Consider the following 21,741-nt stretch of genomic DNA (forward strand, 5'->3'; position numbering starts at 1 on the left):
ATGTATCGTAGAAAATACACCACTTTCGTCTTGGCATACTTTGTATGGAGTTGGAGTGCTTTTCTTGCCAGCGCAACTTGGTGGTAAGTCGATGAAACATGTTGCAACAAAAGATGCAAATTAAGCTGTAGATGGTTCTGAGTAAATCAGTTATTTGTTTTTGCATCGGCCACATGCTTAGGCTATTTTTTTTGTCACCTTCATTGGTTTGCATAATTATTTGAAATCTTAAAACACCCCTGAAATACAATATTAACAGGAACGAAAATTGTTAAGACATGAAAGTGAAAAATTGGTTTTTATCTTGTTTCATCTCTTTGATCAATGAAAACTAAATCTTTAGAGAATTTTCCTTCTTTTTATTGAGGGTAGGTATGAATATAGAACATTTAGCGCTAGCAACTGACATGTAAGTTAGTAGGTTTTACTTTTTACGAAAGGTTGGTGAGAGGTGATTTTGTTATGTAGTTGTACGATCTGCTGTGTAGGTCACTATAGTTGATGAAAACTTTATAAATTTGAACACCTGAACAATCACTATTACAAATTGAAAACACTTGGAAAACAAATCGGGAACAAAAATGAAATTTACGTCAAAGCACATGTCATAAGAAAATAAATCATGTCATGGATCAAATGAAACTGCATAATAATTACAAAGCGTCTTTTGAAAGAGTCACGAAACAATTGTGTGTAACAATATCACAATATCTTGTAGCCTATAGCTCGCACGCCAATATCGGTGCGAATCTTTGTAGTTCAATAAGTTGAAAGTATAATAATTTACAAAGTTTATATTAACTTTTATTTTTGTAAATTTGTTTATTCAAACAACTGACATTTTAAAAGTGCAAAACCGTAGTTATGTGATTCTTCGTCACAGGCATTGTTTTGTTCATTCAATACACGCTTCTTTGGTTTTAAAGTTTCTTTCCGAAGTTTTAACGTCAAAATGTGACTATACCTTGCTGTCGTTTGATCATCAAGTACACGAGAACAACTCTTTCTTTCAAATTAAAACACTACTCTATCGGCTAGCCGCATTACTGGAGTGCCCACAGCCAAAATAAAGAAATTTAGCGAATTCTAGTTGCAATGGTTATTAGTTACTGACATAGCCTTTATCAAGGCCTACTTTTTACATCAATTTTCAGTAGGATTTGCAAGTTACCAGGCCCGGATTTAGGGGGGGGCAGAGGGGGCAGTTGCCCCGGGCCCCCCGACTTTTGAAGGGCCCCCCTATGTGGAAAAAAATGTGATTTTGTGTTATTTTTTTCCTTTTGACCTTTAAAGTTTCTGCAAAATGCTGTGCAATACTGGACTGATGCTACTGTAGACGTAGAGATAGTTTTTCGCGCCGAAGGCTTGAAAAATTTTTTTGCACGGGGGCCCCCCAATCTTAAAGTGCCCCGGGCCCCCCATCAGCTAAATCCGGCCCTGCAAGTTACCATGAGAAATTTCGTCATTTATTTACAATGTATACAACTACACTAGTCTCAATACAGCACTTAATGAGTATAACATAAGAACTTAATATTTGCGTTCACTAAAATTTTATAAAGTTTTTATCAACTGGTCGTCAAAAGTACGATGTGTGTGTTTTAAAAACAATTAAATGGCCCCACTTTCGAATATTACAAATTACTATATTGCCTGCAAAAACAGGGCCGTTGAGGTGATAATATGGGCCCGGTGCCAATAATATTTATGGGCCCCAAAATAAGGCACCTAAAAACGCAATATATCTACATGTAAAATAAGCTATGGCTTCTTCAAGCTCCCGGGCCCCTTAAAACAGTTACGGGCCTATATAAGTATTCCGGGCTCTGGTCCAAGAGTAGCCCTGGACCTCTATGTCAACGCTACTGCCTTAAATAAACTAAATTGTAAGTCATTTTAACAACAGTACAGTTACTGCCAGGCCACTACAAATCTTTACTATTGTTCGGTAGCACTGTTTATAGATTGAAGTTTGTTGAGAAAAATATTGATTTCATGCGATTGTGAGTAAGTTGTTTAAACCGTAGCCTACCTGTGTGCTGTTAACTCTTTGTCCACTTGTAAACAACTTTCTTTACTTGACATGTCAAGGAATGTTAGATTAATGTTGGCACAAGAATTTGCAGGTGGTCAACCAACAGAAATGACTGCTCAGTTGAAAATCAATCAAAGTATTTTTTCATTGACCCTTAAACATGAGTCATTGAATCTATACGATATGGAGTCAATGAACTTTATCTATCATGATGAATTGGATTAGTGTAACACAAATTTCTTAACAAAAACATAGTTAGTGTTTGTCAATATTTTTGTCTAGGTGTGACAAGAAATATGAAAGGAACAACAATGATCCACAACTGTTGACCCTTGACACGAACAATTTTTACTTTTTATAAAAAAAATTATCTAAAATTTAAAAATAAAAATTTTCATCACAAAAAAAAACTTTTTGTGATGTATAGATTAATACAGACTTTGTAGGCTACAGTAGGCCTAATTCTTATGGCTCGTGAGCAAGGCCGTTGAGAGAATAATTTGGGCCCGGTACCAATGAGATCTTCGGGCTCCAAATAAAAGACACTTTTAAGAAAAGCACATTATATCCAACAAATACGAGGAGATATTTTCAACTTCCAGGGCTCCTTGACATGGCTCCGGGCTCCTAAAATCAGCCCGGGCAAGGGTCCAAAAATACCCTATGGTTCTCTATGTCAACGCTACTGCTCGTAAGCAGATATGTAAAACACCGTTCTAAGCATATCACTTTTCAATATATTTTTTTCCATTTAAAGTAACAAAAGTTCTACGCTATGAAAACACAATTGAGGGTTGGGTGGACACTGGACATGCTAAAACATACATAGGTTACCGCTTTTGGTAAAAGCCCGCAGAGCAGAACTACAAGGATTAGCCTGCATAGTTTGGAAGGAGAGAAAGATTAGCCTACACCAAAGTTTATCACTAGTCTTGATAAGGAGAAAACAACATAAGGCTATTGCATCCACTAGAATTAGAAAGAAGTTAAAAATGCTTGAAAATTTACAAAACAATTCCATTTTACATCGAAAAATGTTTAATGCTGATGATTTTTTTAACTTCAGCAAAGGAAACCTTTGCCGACTCGAACTGTGAACGTGTGACGTATATGAGTTTTAAGGTTGATACCTCAAGTAGCCTGTTCTAAGGATGGACAGACGACAAAAGCGATCAAATAAAGAAAGAACATGAATTTATTGTCAGAGATTATTTAACTAGCAGTAAATTTTTGTCGAAAAGCAAACAAATGAGTGCTCAAACTACAAAGAATCTGTCAAATACAGAAGCGACAAACTGACGCACGACAGGACAAAAATGACTCAAAATAATTTCCTGACGAAACGTGTAGGTATTGAGCGTAGGTTGCAAGCAAGAAACTATAAAAATGACAAATCTGTAATAAAAATTGCGAAAGGAGTTGCAATTTTTAATAATGTTCCGTTTTCGAACAACCGTCATTGCCAATATTGGGGGAAAATTTCCCTTTTTGCCATTGAGTTTCGTTGTCCTCATGGCGAGAAGTTCAGAAGCCTGACAGACATATCCAGATATCTTTATATAGATCTATAGTTTAAAGAATTATGTCTGTTATAAAATTTACCGACGCCTGAAAGTAATAATTTTCGTAAAACTAAACAGTAAATGTCTCATAAGGCACAAAGATTTTGGTTTCCCACGAATGCTAAAATGAAAGTCGAAATGTTGTTGAAGGAAAGCAAATATAACAAAACGAAGAATCCAAAGTATTATTATAGACACACTGAACTTTGAATATTCCATATATTTTTAACATGACGTAATAGAATTTATGTTTTACTTGTTTACGTTGTCAAGCTGTTGTATGTGGAAAGATGTTACATGTTTAACTCTGTATTAGATACATAAAAATATTTGGTCCTTTTGACAGATATTTTAGATTTATTAAGTTACCAAAAAGCTTGCAAATAAAACAAAGGGCCCTTTCTCATCACCCTAGTTTATTTTATTTCCGCAGTATGGATTGGTAATTAATTTTCGTTTATAAAAATGCATAGTTTATTTCCTGCACAATTTCAAATTCATCGTAATTTATTTGAAGTAGATTTTGATGCCTTACGTCCTGAAATAACGACTGCTTACATTCTAACAAGTTTTATTTAATTTTTTTTTGAATCTTTGAAATACGAAAAAAGATTGCAATGTTGCAATCACCTTTTACACTCAGCCGAATACAATAGGCCAACGTATCAAAAATGTGAGAAACCATGGAAAAACACATTATCGACGTAGGCCAAAAATCTGTTTTTATATCTTTCTGAAACGTAGCGTAACCATTAATTAAACTTTATTTGTTAAAAACATTCAATCAATTAAAAAAAAAATTCAACCAATAAGTAGACACCCTTCGCGGCCGCCATTGGTATTATCGCTGTGGTTTTTTTGCAAATGTTCTTGAAGTTTGTTTGCGCGGTTGATTACAAAAGAAGATTTTCATTGTTTTGTATAAATTAGATATTGCTTGTTTGAATAATTACAATAGATTAACTTAACAAAAGCATCCTGTTTAGGCTTACAATGACTTGAGCGAATGTTTTTTTTTCTTCTAATATCAACAACGGTAAAACTGTCATCGAATAAACCGTTGCTTTTCTAAGCCATGTGCATAAACCGACATTGTGCAATTGCGTACACATCACCATTGAGCCCATGATGTTTATCTTTGAAATTACAGTAGAACGCTAATTGACAAAAAATAAAAGGTACATCAACTATATATAATTTGCCTTCTTTTTTCAAGGCTGCTCACTGTCCCTCCGACCAACGAGCGCCAACAAAACCGCAATTCCAAAGTAGCGAAGACTTACTGTGATTCTTTACGGTTTCTGAAAGAAGGACAACACGAATTTTGCGTCAACCACCCCACTCTTATGCACAAAATAAGCGAAGGAGTAAAGTCGGGAGTTCGTGAATGTCAATATCAGTTCAGGTAATCTGCTGTGAGCAAAAAATAAAGTTAATATTTTTTAACATTGATTGTCAGCGCATAACACTACCTGACTTTGACAATGGGTAAAAAAGTTATAAGTTGTTAATTTTATTTTTTCTAATTTTTTGGTAGGCACAGTAGATGGAACTGTTCGACTTACGTCGCCTCTTCACGACACCACGCCTTCAAGCCCATTGTGAAATCACGTGAGCTCTCGCAAATTTTTTTTTATTAGGCCATGAATTTCCAATGCGACAAACTCAGTCTATTTAATATCTATGCAAAACAAAGTTTAACGGAAGGCTATTTATTTTCTTCTAACCGGCAAGCTATAGTTGCCAAATCGAGGAAGCAGCAATTTAAAATGCAATCCTGTATCTGTATTGAACATTAGTATTAATATTTCCACGTAACGGTTTTGTGTCTGTCCTTGAATTCAGATCACACCAATCTATAATGCGTCAAAGACTACTTGAGTTCTCATTTTAAAATTCATACTTGATTAACAACCCTCAAAATAGCGTTGAAGTGTTTAAAGAACAATAAATTGAGTGAAGCTGAAAATTGAAAACATTGGGTGGAGTGCTGTGCAGTGCAGAGCAGTTGTATTTTCGTCCAGCTGTTCCTTCAGTCATCAGCTTCTACAGGTGTCAATTGACGTCAACCCAAAACCTGTGCATTTTGTGCAGAAATCCTGTCGCCTAATTTTTCAGTGAAAATATCAAGGCAGTAAATCAGTAGATCTAGATCGGATGTATTTTTGCAATCATGCAAGTTATTTATAAGATAAAAAAACTGAAGTGTCAGATGAGCGAAGAAAATAGCCACTAATCGGAAAGGAATGCGAACATTGTATGATTTTCAAACACCAGCATTTGTCTGTCGTTGACACGGCACTGATTTCTTTCTGCACTTATCGCCTTTCACATGTCTATACCCAGCCGGCAAAACAGGTCCTTTTTACATTAGTTTAGCGTCTGCAGACGTTGAATCGATGAAAAAAGGGCCAATTTTGCTGGCTAGGAAAAACCGTAAAATTTCTCTAACCTGCAACGAAATGTGATAACCATTATCCGTCATCGGTTGCTGACGGCCACAATTTATCTAACTTGCAGACCGCTAATTGTTTTCGAGGCTGTCAGCTGATGCTACACCACAACTGAGCTTTTTAAACTCTCCTCTACTTTTTTCAATAAAGATTTGCAAACTATAATGTTAAATAACAACTGTGGTTTAAAATAACTAACAGCTATAGCAAAAATATAAACTATCTCGTTAGAATCATTGCTATATGTGTGCATTGAAACATACTGCACAGAAGCCTACTTCATTTACGAGGCCTCATAGGCATTTAGGCAATAGGCATGCTGCAATTGGTTCACTGCGAGCTCTTGTTTTTCAAAAGGGGCAATCTTCATTGTGGTAGCCTATTGATACCGATCAACTGCTTTGCTCACGCCTACAAACGTTTACAAAATTTCTTTCCTCATACTATCAACGGCAGGCCAAGCAGTTTGAACGGCACTAGCATGGCACTATAGCAAGGTGCCTCTATCTTCTCTTGAAACGTCATCTTGCAAAACACATGCACAAAAGCAAAAAAACTCCACTAAGGCATAGGCTACTCTTAGAGAGAAGGAGTTGCGTTCAAAAGGAATAATGGTACAATTCAACTGAAAAATGTGTATGGGAAAACGGACCATCGAAAAATGACCCGAATAAACGGGTAGTCCATTTGCATGTAATCTTTACGTTTTACGAAACACCTTCTATTTTTAATAGCTGACATGGTTTTTCTATTAGCCCAAAGAGGCCTACAATATATTGAAATTATGCTGTTAGGTTTGCTATTTTTAGTTATTTGCAAGGGAAGATCTCAGGAAATGGCAATAGTTAAAAATACGTCGATAACGTTCATTCACAACTTTAATTATTGACGTAACAGAAGTTAAGGTTTATGCAACGGCACTTGACCTCCTCCCACAAATTCTTGTTTCCCTTTCCTGTCGTTCCATCAATTGTTTGCTACTTTCTTCACAAAGAGCAGTTGAAACGAACTTGTAAGCAATGTAGATATAAGGCTTGCAAAACAAAAGCTAAGTTTGCCCATCGTGACCGACACTTCGTTGACGCAAGGATGAGAAAGACGTCAATTTTTACGTACAATGCATTGAGGCGTCTGTTCCGCCCACCCCAGTCCCATCCATCATCCTAATTCAAAATAAGTTGTTCAGGAAAGCACGTCAGGCTGACATGACTTTCGCCTGGACTCAAAAGATAAGCCTTCTGTTGACAATTACACTCCTTTCTTTGATTCGAATTGAAATTTGTTGAATTAGAAGCAAACACGCTGAACTACTCGGTAAATATGTTCTCAAAATTGAGACTGGGATGTTGGCAGACAGAGATTGCATTACCGCATGCTTGTCTGCATTCCACAAGTCACAGCTTTCAAGCTTTCTTTTTAAATCCGGATTGCTGTCTGTTGATCTGGAGCCAGTATCGTTGACAAAGAGGGCCGCAAGGTACTTTTAGATACGGATCCGGGACAAATTAATGGAGCAGTAACCTTTTCAAGAAAGACAGGAATAAGAATAAAACATTATAAATTCTTTCGCCGTCATGCATTTGCTTCCGATTCTTTTTGTTTTGGAGACCAATCTTTATTTTTTTTAATCTTTTATTATTATTTATTCTTTTATTATAATTTCTTTTATTATTATTTTTATTTACTTTCTTTACGTGAAAACGATATGTTTCGTCTGCTTTTTTTATTATTTTCCACCTGGAACAATATAGTATTGTGTATTTGTTTGGCGGCCCCTGTCGGGCATCTCAGTGGTATCGGGCTCAAACTATTATCTTAACAGCCTTATCTGGAATATTATGCATCACTTTGATATTATTACTTGGTGTCATTTTAAGAAGTTTATACAAACATCTTGTTGGACATAAGTGTGGTCAAACAAAGCACATTAAAAAAATTATCGTGCTGTACAAAATACCCAAATTTAAAGTAACCTACATGTTTAAACCTTATTTTTCTGTTGTTTGGAAAGGGGACCAAACCACATAAAAGACTTTGCCTTTAAAAGCAAATATGGGCATGACTGCTGCTTTACCAAAGATGACTAAAATCAATTGCCTAATGTCCTAATCAATCATTTTCAAATGGACAATTCATCAAGATATGCTCTTTACGAAAAAAAGAACAGCAGCAATTCCAATGTTTTTGAGCGTGTTCGAATCATACCCTTTCTCCACACAAAAGTTAATTTTTAGTTTCAATATATGGAGAAGTTTAACAATAAAATTGCTTGACAATCATTTAAAAAAATACAGCTTGTGATCTTGCTTGTCTGACGTAGTCAAAGTTCCATGGTATATAAAATTTGATGACAGACAACTAATAAATATTTCGACCACCTATTAAATAACTTTGAGCTTTAGTTTAGGCTATTTTGTTATTGCGTAAGCCTAGGGTACGTTAGCACTTTTATTACTTTTTTATTGGTAAAGACTCTTTGGCGTTTAATTCTTTTTTGCTAAAACAATGGTAGTACGTTTGTTTATTGCTATTTATAAATTACAATTTATCTTAAGAAACATATCTTTTGATTGTATCGTGATGATTTTAGTGTGAGTGTGACCTTTCTACTTCTGGGAACTTTGCAACGCAACCTGAGATAGACAAAACTAGAGAATAAGTTGATATTAGTTGTTCAAAGCGTTGATCTCATTATTTAGGCTACTTGTAATCGATAAACCGGCTCTCTTTTTATCTTAAAATCGTTAAAAAACAGTTTTCTGGTTAAGATTTTTTCAAGTTCTCGTATTTTATTTGTGAAATGGTTCATGGAAAAAGCTTGACCCGGTGCTTGAGTTTAGGTTTATCGTTGCCATCTTCCACTTGACCGTTCGATTTGTTCTTAGCAATGTGAATGACTGTTCATTCCACGAAGCAATTATCTGCATAACATGGAATCCTTTACAATCTCGGTGCTCATGTATCAGTAGAAATACAAACTTGGAAAAAAGTCTAATGCTGGGTTTAATTTTCATACTGTGTCGACATATTATTTCTAAGTTCTGCGAAACTAAAATACCGAATGACAAAAACCGCAACAAAACGTAAAAAAATTGTCTACTGTAGGTTGATTTAAACGTCGCGCTTTGACACTTACGTGAGAAACGGACTCGGTAATCTTCCGTGACCAGTCGTTCTTACAATATGTTTTCTTTCAGCCAGCCGAGAATCAGCATTTGTACATGCGATAATTGCCGCAAGTGTCTCATACGAAATCACCAGAGCTTGCAGTGGAGGGGATCTCCCGGATGAATGCGCATGCGCAAAAAATAAAAAATCGGTGAGTAAATAACCTACTTCAAAATTGGTGAGTCACTTTAACACGCTTTGCTATAGTGTTAACTGTCAACTCGTTTTTCAGAAAACATTTAATTGGGGAGGTTGCTCAGACGATATTAAATTCGGAGATACTGTTTCAAGGACTTTTTTGGATAGCGGTATTCAAAAGAATGTGATTAAAAACAAGTTGCAACTGCACAACAACGAAGCAGGACGCAAAGTAAGTTCACATCTTTTCATTCCACCTCCTCCATTTTGGAAATGTATTTAATTTTCTTCAACTGAGAATGGTTTGCAATAGGCTAAAAGAGTGCAACACAAAAAGAACATCATTTTTGTTTATCAAGCTGCTTTGTAAATTATAAAGCGTCATGGGCTATGGTAGGCTAATTTAATAGAACTGCTTAAATGGATTTGATTGATTTTCAACTTATCAGATTATTTTATGCAGTATAGTAAACAAAGCTAGATTAGGAATTTATAGTCTTCTTCAATTGCTGACAATTTTGCTTTTGATGACTGCGAAACTAATTTAATAAATTACCCTCCTTCCAAGTAATATGTTAAAAACTGAACAAAATAATCCATTTGCTCGAGTTATTTTGATAGTCCTCCTGCTATTTTGCATTCATCAAATGCTGGTATTTGCACAACAATCTAACCTCTTAGTGTAATTTAGTAAGATTTCGATACAGTAGGCATCTTCAGCTAGCACATGTAAAAAAGAAAATTTTAAAAATATGTAAAACAAACAAATAAAGCAAACTCCGATATTATCTTTTTTGCTTTTTTTAAAACACCATCAAAGTTTGCAATTTTATCAATTTATTTTAAAACAAACACAAAATACCCTCCGTCAACAAAGGCGGCTCATCAAAAGATAGTAGCATTGACAATGTGCCAACGAGGTGCAATTTTTAGCAAGCAAACTGTCAAAACGTCAATCACAGGCATCAAACTCAAGTTGATTGAATTACAGCATACTTAAGGTTAACAGGTGGCTACAACTGAAGCATTCTTCGCAATCCATTTTAACTGAAAAATTTGACGCGAGAAGTCAATTCTCCCCACGTCATATTGTCTTGTTGAGATTGAGAATTTAACTGATCTTGGCAGTTTGAAGAGCAACCACACTACTGTTCGTGATAAAATCGCGTGGTATCATGAGTTGATTTTGCGATTTTTGAAATGCTTCGGAAACCGATCCACTTACTCGGTTAAGAGCAAATCCGTTTCGGCGTTTTAATAAACTAATAGCAAAGTTTAGCATTGTCGGAAATTACATTAATCCGAAGGTGTGAGTGTTCATGAGGCGTTATAATAATGCACACAAAAAGATATTTATTACAAATTTTTCATTTTACCTGATTATGATATTGCAATAGATATTTTAATGCTGTAAATCACTTGTAATTATTTTGAACAAGTATTGGCAAAGAGCTGAAATAAAATTGAAAAATTCATAGCCTATAGGCTACACGTTTTGCATAAAACAGATAAATTTGTATGTTAAGACAACAGCAAAAAAAAATCACGACATAAGCGAGTTTAAAAGTGATGTCTTACATAGCTCCATAGCGCAGCTGGTGACTGAAACTGTTTCCATGTCAGACTTTGTGAGAAAATTACTTGTCAATGTCACGGCTTTTTGAATTTACGATTACAGGTCAAGCAAAGGTCAAATACATTAAGAGTGTTTAGTCATTCAGTTGCATATTCTTACTAGTTTTCTAATAGGCTTATCGCCTATGGCTTTTCGAAAACATTTTTCATTAAAGTTATTTATCACCTTTTTTTTTATTATTCTTTTAGCCGGAAAAGTGATTGGGCCTACATTAGTCTGCTTGAAAGCAAAAATACAGAAAAAAGAAGATTGATTTTTGATATTTCTGCTACACAAGCAGTCATTCCGAACAAAACAGCCTAACGTTTCTCAATTCTTGTAAAGAAATGTTGTATATTTATATCTTTACGTTTTCAATAGAGCTTACTAGGATATATTTTAAATCGGCTGTCAAACTGCAATGTTGCCAAAAACCATAAGCTATTCATTGATCGCAATTTACGTGGTCCAAGTGAGATAACCCTTTCTTTTATTTAGGCAATTCGCATAAACAATAGAACTGTATGCAAATGCCATGGCTTGTCTGGGGCCTGCACACAAACTGTATGCTGGAAGACGATGCCACCACTGCGTATGGTTAGCCGTTTGCTGAAGGACAAATTTGATGGAGCTGTCTTAGTAAAAGCTGGCAAAAGAAGTAAGAAGCTTCGCGCAAAAGTGAAGAATCATAAAAACCCCAACTCCAACGACCTTGTTTACGCTCAAAGTAGTCGAACAGACTTTTGCGATTTAAACATGAAATACGGTTCATATGGCACACAAGATCGTGTGTGCAATTCCACAAGTAGTGGAACCGATGGTTGCGGAGTAATGTGCTGTGACCGAGGATATCAAACAAAGCAAGTTATCAGAGAAACCGCCTGCAATTGTACTTTCGAGTGGTGCTGTAAATTGAACTGTCAAGTCTGCTTGCAGACAGTTACCGAATCTCGCTGCACGTGAAAGAAGGGAAACAAGCACTAGAATGCATGCGGAAGAACCACTTTGGCACCTCTTTGTTTGCGACCATGCTAGGTTTTCTTCAAGAAGTGAGTCGTCTAAACTGCGTCAGCAAACCTTTTCAAGCCCAAAAGACGATCACCTATCCTATTCAAATCTCGACACAAACAATTTTGTGAAATAACTAAGCCTAAATTACTACGTGGGCTACCGCTTTGCTTTTCATGTCATTAACATTTTTGATGAGTCTTCATGTTCTATACCAGGGGTGACGAACCTTTTTGCGGTCGCGGGCCACTTTATCAACTACGCATTAGTTATTGGGCCATACAACTTTTTAATCGTAACCTACTATAAAACGTTTTAGAAGCGACTCAAGATATTATTCATGAAAAGTAACAAACGGAAAATGAAAGTAATAAAACCCACACAGTTGAAATTATTTTAAGCAGAATCGAAACATACAGCAGTAAAAACAAACCAACTTGAGTAAAAAGGATAGAGCAACAGTACTTGCACTGAAGACAGTTTAACTTTCCAGTTTAAGCGTTTGCTTTTATATGAGTATGATTTCTTTTTTTTTTGGCTCTATCCTTTTTGCTCAAGTTGACGAAATGTTTCGCCTATTATGCTCCGAAACAACAAATCAGTTAATAAAATTTCCTTTTCAAACAACAAACAAGAGCCCTTCCGAATCATACAGCTGAATCTATCTAATGCAGCATTGAAGCATATAATATTAAAAAATAACATTGAAGCATTGAATTTTTCTGCTTAGTGGGATTTTTGGGAAGTTTTTTGCTTGACTAAGCGTTCAATATTAGGTCGAACAGACGATGTGGCAACTCTCAACCGCACACTAAGATTTTTATCTGTCAGCCTCGACCTGTAGCAAAGGAAAGGTGTACCAGTGAAGGTATAAAACAGCTTTGAGATGTCTTTTTGCGGGCCGCACAAAATTCTTTGACGGGCCACATGCGGCCCGCAGGTTCATCACCTCTGTTCTAGACCTATAACCGAATTCGTAGTAACCTACAATTCTTTTAAACTATAAAATTATGATGAAGTTTCTGTAGATCGCGATGGCGTGTGTCTACAAAATCTTTCTGAAAGATGACTTCATTTTAACCAAAGTAGTCTATATGTGCATAAGTTGTTCTAGCAACAATATTGTATTTTCGTTTTAAACAAAAAGACCATCTGAAACACCGCAAAGCATACAATGCTGTAAAATCGCAATTTATATTAAAACATTTTGGAACACACCGTTTTTTAATCGTTTACCAGTAATTCTGTTAACATTGAAAGTTTGCTTATCTTGCACCAGAATGCTAAACCATATGCGTCAAAACATGTTCAGGAATTATCAATAAGCTGGTTCCACAAAAACATCCGTAGCTTACCTATGGGGAGAAATTTCATCTAACGTTGTTTTTAAAAAACGATGCCCAAGAAATCTTTTTTTTTGTCGAACCTTGGTTAGGTTAACCTAATCCCTTACTTAAGCCCGAGAGCCTCTTATCTTGTTGCTTGACATGTAGGGTCATCTGTATAAAATATTTTGATTTGCTATTTATGCATTTATTTTTTTTAGTTGATGATAGTTATCGTGGTTAGGTCTACCAAGTAGACCTATGTAAAGTTCTTGATCACATTCTTGCTATTCTGCCTTAATATTTATATTATGCTATAAACTTACATAAATAAACGAAAAGTATTGCTCAAAATGTGATTATTCATGTCAAACAGACCATATTCGTCAAGGATTGCCCAGCCAACCAAAATCAGCGGTGGATATGGAGCAATACAGGCATGTGGTAACATTTTTAAACAATAGTTGAAGCGTCAAAGACACTGCATATGAGATGTGCAAACCAAACGACCACAGAGAATATGCTAATCTACTCCGTCCCGATCAGGTTAAACACAAAATTTTCAGCTTTGTTTACAATGGCAAGGTTGACGCAAAGGTGGTACAACGTTTGCCATGTGCAGTTTGCTCCAAGAACGTTGAAAGCGCAAAAAAAAAGAATAGAGGAACTTGTCAGCAAAACCTGTCAGTCGAAACTTCGACGACATCCAGTCCTAAATGATTTGACCGACCTCAATCTTATGCAAGTCTCACGCAAAGATGGAAATTTGCAAGTATAATAAACTTATTAAAAGGTTTTATTCGTCGATTAAGAAACATCCCAGCTAGCAAAGGTGCTATTATGGTTAAACGACAACTTTTGAGCTGAATTTGCAGACTGAGAATTTATCAACATGGTTTTGTTAATGAACCAGTGCAGGCCCATATTGACTTCTGTAGACAGTGTGGAGCACAGCTTCCCAAACTGTGTGCCGCGAAACTCTGGTGATTTGATTGTTGTGAAGCGCAAAGTTGTTTGGAAGAGAGCATTTGCTTTCATGTTACAGTAGACTACTAGAAATTGCAAACGATTTACGCAGTTAATTGTTTGATCATCAGATGTTTACAAAAAAGGAAGCGTCTCCTCCTGATTACAAAATTACGTCATTCATTACAATCCGCCAACATAACAGTTTTACCAATATCTTATTGAAGCTGGAAATAGGCAGCACAAACGTTTGAAATTTTAATAATAAATAAAAATACAATTCAAGTTGATGGCACTCAAAAACATATTGACATCACGATAAGAATCTCCATAGACGTGGAATCCAAATTCACCAGTAGTTCCAAATCTGCCATTAATACAACTCAGGTCTTGAGTTGGTAACGTGGATTGCTGTTGATTGCCTAAGCCTTAAAATATGTAATCGACCATTCCAAATACTGTATTGTATAGTCAACTAACAAGCCACAGTCAAGCACGCACCAGACAAGAAGTCTCTGACAAATTTTCTCTTTGCTGCGCGCCATTTGGCGTATGGTACGTTCCATATGGTAAAGCAGCAGCCATCAATGGAGTTTGGTTACAATTAAAACAGATGAAGGAGTGAGGCCTGGAAAAAAGAAAAGAAAAATCATCCAAACATCGATAAAAATCAATCGCAAAAAGCAATGGAAACGCTTTGCAAAGTAAATTAGCCAAACTATTTGTGGCGTCCTTATCCATATTTCGACAGTGCGAGTGCCGTAGATAAAGCTCAAAGGTTCAAAACAACTCAGAAGCAAGGTAGGGGACGCGCAACTGTACGGAGTGAATGTTAAATGGAAGTGTTGACCACCTTAAAACAGAACCACTCCTTCAGTGGCGCATGTCTCCAGCCTCAACATATACTAAAAAACGAAACAAATCTCAATGCGTAAAAACAAGACACTAGTGAATTTGTTGCAGCTTACCTAAAGCTTGCAATGTCATATCTTGCTCGGCAGGTGTGAAAACTTTTTTTGGAAAGGTTGTCATTAATGAGAAGGGTTCCGTGCTGCTATCCGTCCGATTTAACTCGATGAACAAACGAACGGCGGAAAGCTGTTCCTGAGCTCCAAATTTGTGCACCATTTGAGAACCGTTCGGCAACCGAATCTGTAAGACAGCAGAAAGTTGATACCAGCTAAGAATGTTGAATTAATGACACGTGGTGTCACAACGTTAGACTTACCTGCAGCCTCGCATGAGTATGCTCTGTCTTTGAAACTGTGCTTGCAGGGGACGCAGGAGTGGATTGTTCTACAGCAGCACTGACGGATTTTTCTAATTTCTCCTTTTCAAGTTGAGCCTTTTTATCAGCGCGATCTTTCGCAATTTGTTCCTTAACCCGTTGCCTGGCAATCATATCTTCTCGTTTTTCTCTTCTTCGTATATCAGCCTGCTTTTGTGCCTCCTTCCATTGCATTCTGTCATTGTAATGAGTTATCAAAGGTTGACAAGTCTCCGTGGGTTCAAAAAAATTTAAAAGTTAAGCGCATTGTAACTGAAGAGCGTCATGACTGGGATTTAAAACCACGGGATTGGAGCAAAAGAGTTTTTAGTCTAATAAAAAGATATGTGATCACTAGGACTCACTAAACCCAGTTTATTAAAATATGGCTCACACACAACACATCATCGTGGATTATAAAGAATAAGAATAAGTGTAGAAGAAACCTTGAGCAAATGAGTATCCATAATCCATATGACTACCAAGACAAAGAAGACACTAACTAAAGTTGATTAACAGTCAGAAACTCGCAAACAACTACTACAGTAATTTAAGTAAAAGAGAGGTGGAAAATATCACAGAAATAAATCACTCACTCTGATCTTATTTTAGAAAGGTCTTGACCATCTTTTCTTCTGCTTTTTTCTGTTTCAAGTTCTCTTTTCCTTTCTTCTTCTTGCTTTTCGCGACGACGTTGATTGATTTTCTCCTGCAATCTAAGCAAAGATATAATCAATTGGTCAAGCTTGTATAAATTGTTTTCTTGTGATAATCTCGTCACATTAAGATATTATTATAATGTTTCGGCTAAAAATAGTTTTGCAACACGTTGAGAACCAATATATCCAAATTTAAAAGTTTCATAAAAATAATCCTCTTGAGTTTGATACAAATAATGCTGTTGAGGATGAGTACAGAAGTTTGTTTACGTATGTAATGTGAACAAATTGCATTATTGTTCAAGCATACTATTGTGCAAAGTAAGATGGCAAAATATTAATTGCTGTGGACCGTCTTGCTATTACACAATATTATTTATATTGCCAAAACTTTGAGCAATTTTCTTTGCATAGTAGCAGACGCACTAATATTTTGCGCCGGAATGGCCCGTTTCGGTGAGTCCGATTCGGTGATTTTTTCAATTTTTTTTTAAAATTATTGAGTACCGTACCCTAATTATCATTGCCGTTTTAGGGTTAGGGGTTAGGAGTTAGAGGTTATGAACTCACCGAATCGGACTCACCGAATAGTAGCAGACCCATTTTGCGCATGTTCTGAAAATTTGCTCACCTTTTGCAAAGAAAAGTATTCAAAGTTTTGGCAATATATATAATATTGTGTAATAGCAAGACGGGTCTGCTACTATTGCAAGAATCCGATTTGGAGAAATCCCTATTCGGAGACAGCCTTTGTCGGAGAAAGCCCTTTTCAGAGAATTGTAAAATCACAGCGGCATATGTAATGTATATTGAAAGGAATTAGTTTACAATAGAGAAATGAATGATCAGTATGATCACCCAATTTAAAAGTAAGTTTTAACAATCTTGCTTAACATTAAGATTAAGGTGTTTTTATAGCCTACCTGATAATAATAATTAATCAGCCATAATTTCCAAACGGACGCCTGAACTGTTATTTTTTGTTTGTTTTGTTGTTTGATATCAATTGAATCATCTCCGCGTTTTTGTATTGACTTGTTAAACTAGGGATTGAAATTTTCTAATAGTTGAGGATTCGAATATATTCTAAGTTTGCATACAGCCGGCGATGTAGGATACATGTCAATTTTATGTGAGCAAACATTTTAATTCAATAGTTCAAAAATAAACTTAATTCGCTTTTTATTTTTCGCTAAATTTCAATTCAATTTTCTTTGTCGGAATGCAAAAAGAAACAATATTGTGAAATAAAATACAAAATTCTCTAAATAAACAGAAGGCGTCGTTGGATTTACAGAAAGCGTCGTTGGATTTTCAAAAAATTTCCGAAAAGGGCTTTCTCCGAAAAAGGCTGTCTCCGAATCGGGATTTCTCCAAATTGGATTCTCCGAATCGGATTTTTCGAATAGTATTCTACAAAACGGGCCATTCCGCACACACATATACAAGTCATTGTCGTGTGGCGTAACCACATTAATGCACCTTGCTTCAAAAAAAAACATGCAAAATTACAATCGTAGCTTTTCAGCCTTTTGTTCAGGAGTCTCTTCCTCTTTAGATTCAACATTGGCTTGATCTTCAACCGAAGTAGCCGTTTCCTTTGCTTCACCTAAACCTTTACAAAAAACGTATCCTGGCAAGTTAATGTGTTCATTTCATACACTAACTTCTATTTATAGGTCTACATAAAGTCTACGATAAACCATTGGTCACAGAGGTTTAGGAAAGTTGTGTGATGTGAATTAAGAAAATATGTTCAGAGAGTAACAAAAAGTGTGGAATCATGAAAACATCAGAAAAAAGTTAGAAGGATGTAGCCTACTGACCAGGCTTTGGTAGGATTCCTGAAAAGCTTTTAAAAGAGGAAATATCAAGAAGCAGAAATAGAATGATTATATTTGAAAAAGTTAAACAAGAAAAACGGTGAAAAGCATATAAAAAGACATGAAGGAGAAATTACTGACAGTCTTACGCACATAGAACCTGTCATAAAACACACCACTTAACATAAACAGAATGATGACAGAAATTTACCAGCAGTATCATTTTGTTCTCCTAGTACATGACCTTTAGGTGGTTGGAAAGGTTCATCAATGTCTGGATCTTCATTATGCTCTAACAGCCATTCCATAGCTGCTTGAACACCACGATCTCCCATAATAGCCCATGCTTTCTCACTGAATAACATTTCATTAATGCAGTTTTAACAAATGTATAAGATTAAACCACAGTATTTATAAATTGGTCGAAAGAAAGAGGTTCAGGGAAAGACAGACTTGGAGATGTAAAACAGTGGGCTAACTTGTCAAGCATCCGAAAAGCAAAAAGAACATGACGTTTGGAAATAAATGACAGCCAACTTTTAGCTCGGAGACAGCATATGATGATGATTTATAAACTAATGTTGGAGTTTCTAAAAAAAGACATGAAAATAGCTTGGCTAACAATGCTGCAATCTAACATACTTTGTACAAAACAATCTTTCATTGTTTCCCATTTGGCTATGCATAATCTGCAGTAATTTTAAACAAAAAATAAACAATGACAAAATTGAATAAGCAAGTAAAAATCTGTTATAAAACTGTTCAAAAAGAATTATTAAATTTAAGTATTATACCGTACTAAAATGTTAGAAAACACATGAATAATTATGGCAATCTACACTGAAATATAACACCAAAACTGTCGACAATTAAACCTATATTCTCTCCTCCTGTTAACAAAAACAATAGCCATATATTCCAAGCATTAAAGTGAAAGTAAAACCTTTAAGATATTTTGACTTACGCTCGGTTTTTCAAAAAACCCATTTCAACTAAAGTATCTACACCAGACATTGTGAGTAATACTAGATTAATACCTGAAAGTGAAGATAACGATGTTTTTAATGCCATGCAATAACACCATGTAACAAAAACTTAGTTGTGTTAAGTTTTTAGTATTTTTTGAAAGATATTGCTGATTAAAACATATGTCTGGCAATTTTTTTCCACAAGTGTTGTTTAAAAAATATTTATTTAAGGTTTTTGAACTTTCAGTACCCTGTTTCCCAAGCTCTTATTCTAAATTCCTTATAAGGTCGATGAAGTGTGACATCATAGTGGCTATCATTTTAGTTTCATAATTATAGCTTGTATCATTACAATGATATTTGTTTGGTCATAGTTGCGGAATAGAGGAAGTACAGAAATTTCAATTTGTTTTTGTTTACTATCAATGTAATCAGAAAATATAGAACTTAAAATGTTTCAATCATTCATTGTTTCTTACTATGTTCTGTAGAAAGCTCTAGCCCAGGGGTTCTTAACCTTTTTTCCCTTATTACCCATTTCTGTCCAGATCAAAGTCCCATTACCCAAAATCTATTTTATCTATTTTGCCGTATTAAAAATATAGAACAGGGTTATTCAACAAAAATAACATTTAATGTGAGACATTTGTTCTTGTTTTTTGTGTACAATCGATGCAATATTGGGTGCGATTTTGGATACTGCACAACTCAAATCTGACTCCAGATCTAGCAGCTTGTTTCGGGATTTTGATTTCAAAGCAACAACACTTGAAATTGCTGATTCACAGAGATAAGTAGAATATATATAGGCTACATAGTCAACAATGTTACTGATTTTTGCGCAACTTTTGTATATGCTTTCCCCAGAATTTTCCCAAGCTTTTATCCTCAAAAGAATATAGCTCGCTCGTCTCAACACTATAAACTCAAAATGTACACATAGCTATACTACTTCAAACAGCAACGCAGCCATCAAGCTTGCTCATAAAACAACTGTAACTGAACTGATTATACAAGAAAAATATTATTATTATGTCACAAAAATAAAATACATAAAACTGGCGTCAAAAATGATGAGAAAATAAATTACTATGACGAAACAATTTTAGAAATGATAAAATATCACTGTGCTTGTTTGGTTGTTTTGAAGGGACTCAAAACATCAAAAAAGTGTAAGTAATAAAGCAACTTTACCACTTACAGCTGTGACATTGTTTGTTACATCTAGAATTCAAAATATATTCTGGTTCCGCTGATTACCCACCTGCTATCTTCAAATTACCCACATGTGGGTAATTACCCATAGGTTAAGAACCACTGCTCTAGCCTAAATTGCAGATAAGTTGGGGATTGGATCATTACGTGAATGCAAACTTTCTACTGATTATAAATTCAAGACAAATGTACGACTAGTCCAATTGATGTCAAGTTATCTTGTTGTGTATCGCGATTTCGAATAATAAATTCTCTTCAGCACAACTTTATAACAGGCATAGTAAAATCTTCAGTAGGTCAGTTTAAGAATGCAGCAGTTAAGTTTAGAAAGAAATCAACAATAGTGTTTTTCGGTTGCTAAGAAACAAATAAATTTAGTCTGCGAGCAGTAGTTACAATATTATGTAAATTATGAAGGGAATTAAGTCATACATTAGTAAAATGGAGTGACAACGCCAGGGAGGGATTCTGGGGAGGCAAGCCATCCTCGCACAAAAGTGACACAAAATTGCCCTATAACGGATCAAATTGATACAGTCACTATCAATTAAATGCAAAAATAATGAAAAAGGCAATATAACGCAAGAGAACAACTGCACGCCCAGCAAGCTGATGCAAGAGAGAGGCCCAATTACGGATCCATAGGATGCACTGCCAAATAATTATAAATTCAAGACAAATGTACGACTAGTCCAATTGATGTCAAGTTATCTTGTTGTGTATCGCGATTTCGAATAATAAATTCTCTTCAGCACAACTTTATAACAGGCATAGTAAAATCTTCAGTAGGTCAGTTTAAGAATGCAGCAGTTAAGTTTAGAAAGAAATCAACAATAGTGTTTTTCGGTTGCTAAGAAACAAATAAATTTAGTCTGCGAGCAGTAGTTACAATATTATGTAAATTATGAAGGGAATTAAGTCATACATTAGTAAAATGGAGTGACAACGCCAGAGAGGGATTCTGGGGAGGCAAGCCATCCTCGCACAAAAGTGACACAAAATTGCCCTATAACGGATCAAATTGATACAGTCACTATCAATTAAATGCAAAAATAATGAAAAAGGCAATATAACGCAAGAGAACAACTGCACGCCCAGCAAGCTGATGCAAGAGAGAGGCCCAATTACGGATCCATAGGATGCACTGCCAAATAATTATAAATTCAAGACAAATGTACGACTAGTCCAATTGATGTCAAGTTATCTTGTTGTGTATCGCGATTTCGAATAATAAATTCTCTTCAGCACAACTTTATAACAGGCATAGTAAAATCTTCAGTAGGTCAGTTTAAGAATGCAGCAGTTAAGTTTAGAAAGAAATCAACAATAGTGTTTTTCGGTTGCTAAGAAACAAATAAATTTAGTCTGCGAGCAGTAGTTACAATATTATGTAAATTATGAAGGGAATTAAGTCATACATTAGTAAAACGGAGTGACAACGCCAGGGAGGGATTCTGGGGAGGCAAGCCATCCTCGCACAAAAGTGACACAAAATTGCCCTATAATGGATCAAATTGATACAGTCACTATCAATTAAAT

General features: G+C 35.5%; 2 protein-coding genes across 3 annotated transcripts; one reads left to right on the forward strand and one right to left on the reverse strand.

The window, feature by feature from the left end:
* On the forward strand, positions 1-12,431 carry LOC145780234 (protein Wnt-2b-like). The gene is made up of 6 exons (XM_082591937.1): positions 1-83; positions 4,814-5,002; positions 5,135-5,208; positions 9,248-9,369; positions 9,451-9,588; positions 11,470-12,431. Exons 1-6 carry the CDS (start codon positions 1-3, stop codon positions 11,932-11,934), a joined length of 1,071 nt encoding a protein of 356 aa, XP_082448063.1. The 3' UTR covers positions 11,935-12,431.
* A 2,084-nt stretch (positions 12,432-14,515) lies between these two features.
* LOC145779468 (UBX domain-containing protein 1-like) lies at positions 14,516-19,056 on the reverse strand. 2 transcript variants are annotated; one of them, XM_082591066.1, is made up of 7 exons: positions 18,980-19,056; positions 18,231-18,369; positions 17,709-17,811; positions 16,134-16,253; positions 15,499-15,733; positions 15,239-15,422; positions 14,516-14,898 (listed from the first exon to the last, which is right to left on the reverse strand). In XM_082591066.1, the coding sequence occupies exons 2-7, from the start codon at positions 18,352-18,354 to the stop codon at positions 14,855-14,857; spliced, it is 810 nt and encodes a 269-aa protein (XP_082447192.1). In that variant the 5' UTR covers positions 18,355-18,369; positions 18,980-19,056; the 3' UTR covers positions 14,516-14,854. The 2 variants fall into 2 exon arrangements, with proteins under 2 accessions (XP_082447192.1, XP_082447191.1); XM_082591065.1 differs by having other exon boundaries at positions 18,231-18,373; positions 18,984-19,052.
* Positions 19,057-21,741: the final 2,685 nt, after the last annotated feature.

The sequence above is a fragment of the Aplidium turbinatum genome, chromosome 11, assembly GCF_918807975.1.
Source record: "Aplidium turbinatum chromosome 11, kaAplTurb1.1, whole genome shotgun sequence".
Taxonomy (NCBI): Eukaryota; Metazoa; Chordata; class Ascidiacea; order Aplousobranchia; family Polyclinidae; genus Aplidium; species Aplidium turbinatum.

What these genes read in the sequence shown, in the direction of transcription:
- LOC145780234 (XM_082591937.1), top strand. Translation starts at nt 1, where the DNA reads ATGTATCGTAGAAAATACACCACTTTCGTCTTGGCATACTTTGTATGG. An exon ending in CTTGCCAGCGCAACTTGGTG is followed by an intron (nt 84 to 4,813) that starts GTAAGTCGATGA and finishes TCTTTTTTCAAG; the next exon opens with GCTGCTCACTGTCCCTCCGA. An exon ending in CAAGCCCATTGTGAAATCAC is followed by an intron (nt 5,209 to 9,247) that starts GTGAGCTCTCGC and finishes GTTTTCTTTCAG; the next exon opens with CCAGCCGAGAATCAGCATTT.
- LOC145779468 (XM_082591065.1), bottom strand. Translation starts at nt 19,033, where the DNA reads ATGTCTGGTGTAGATACTTTAGTTGAAATGGGTTTTTTGAAAAACCGA. An exon ending in CTTTCTAAAATAAGATCAGA is followed by an intron (nt 15,734 to 16,133) that starts GTGAGTGATTTA and finishes TTACAATGACAG; the next exon opens with AATGCAATGGAAGGAGGCAC. An exon ending in TATGACATTGCAAGCTTTAG is followed by an intron (nt 14,899 to 15,238) that starts GTAAGCTGCAAC and finishes TCTTTTTTCCAG; the next exon opens with GCCTCACTCCTTCATCTGTT.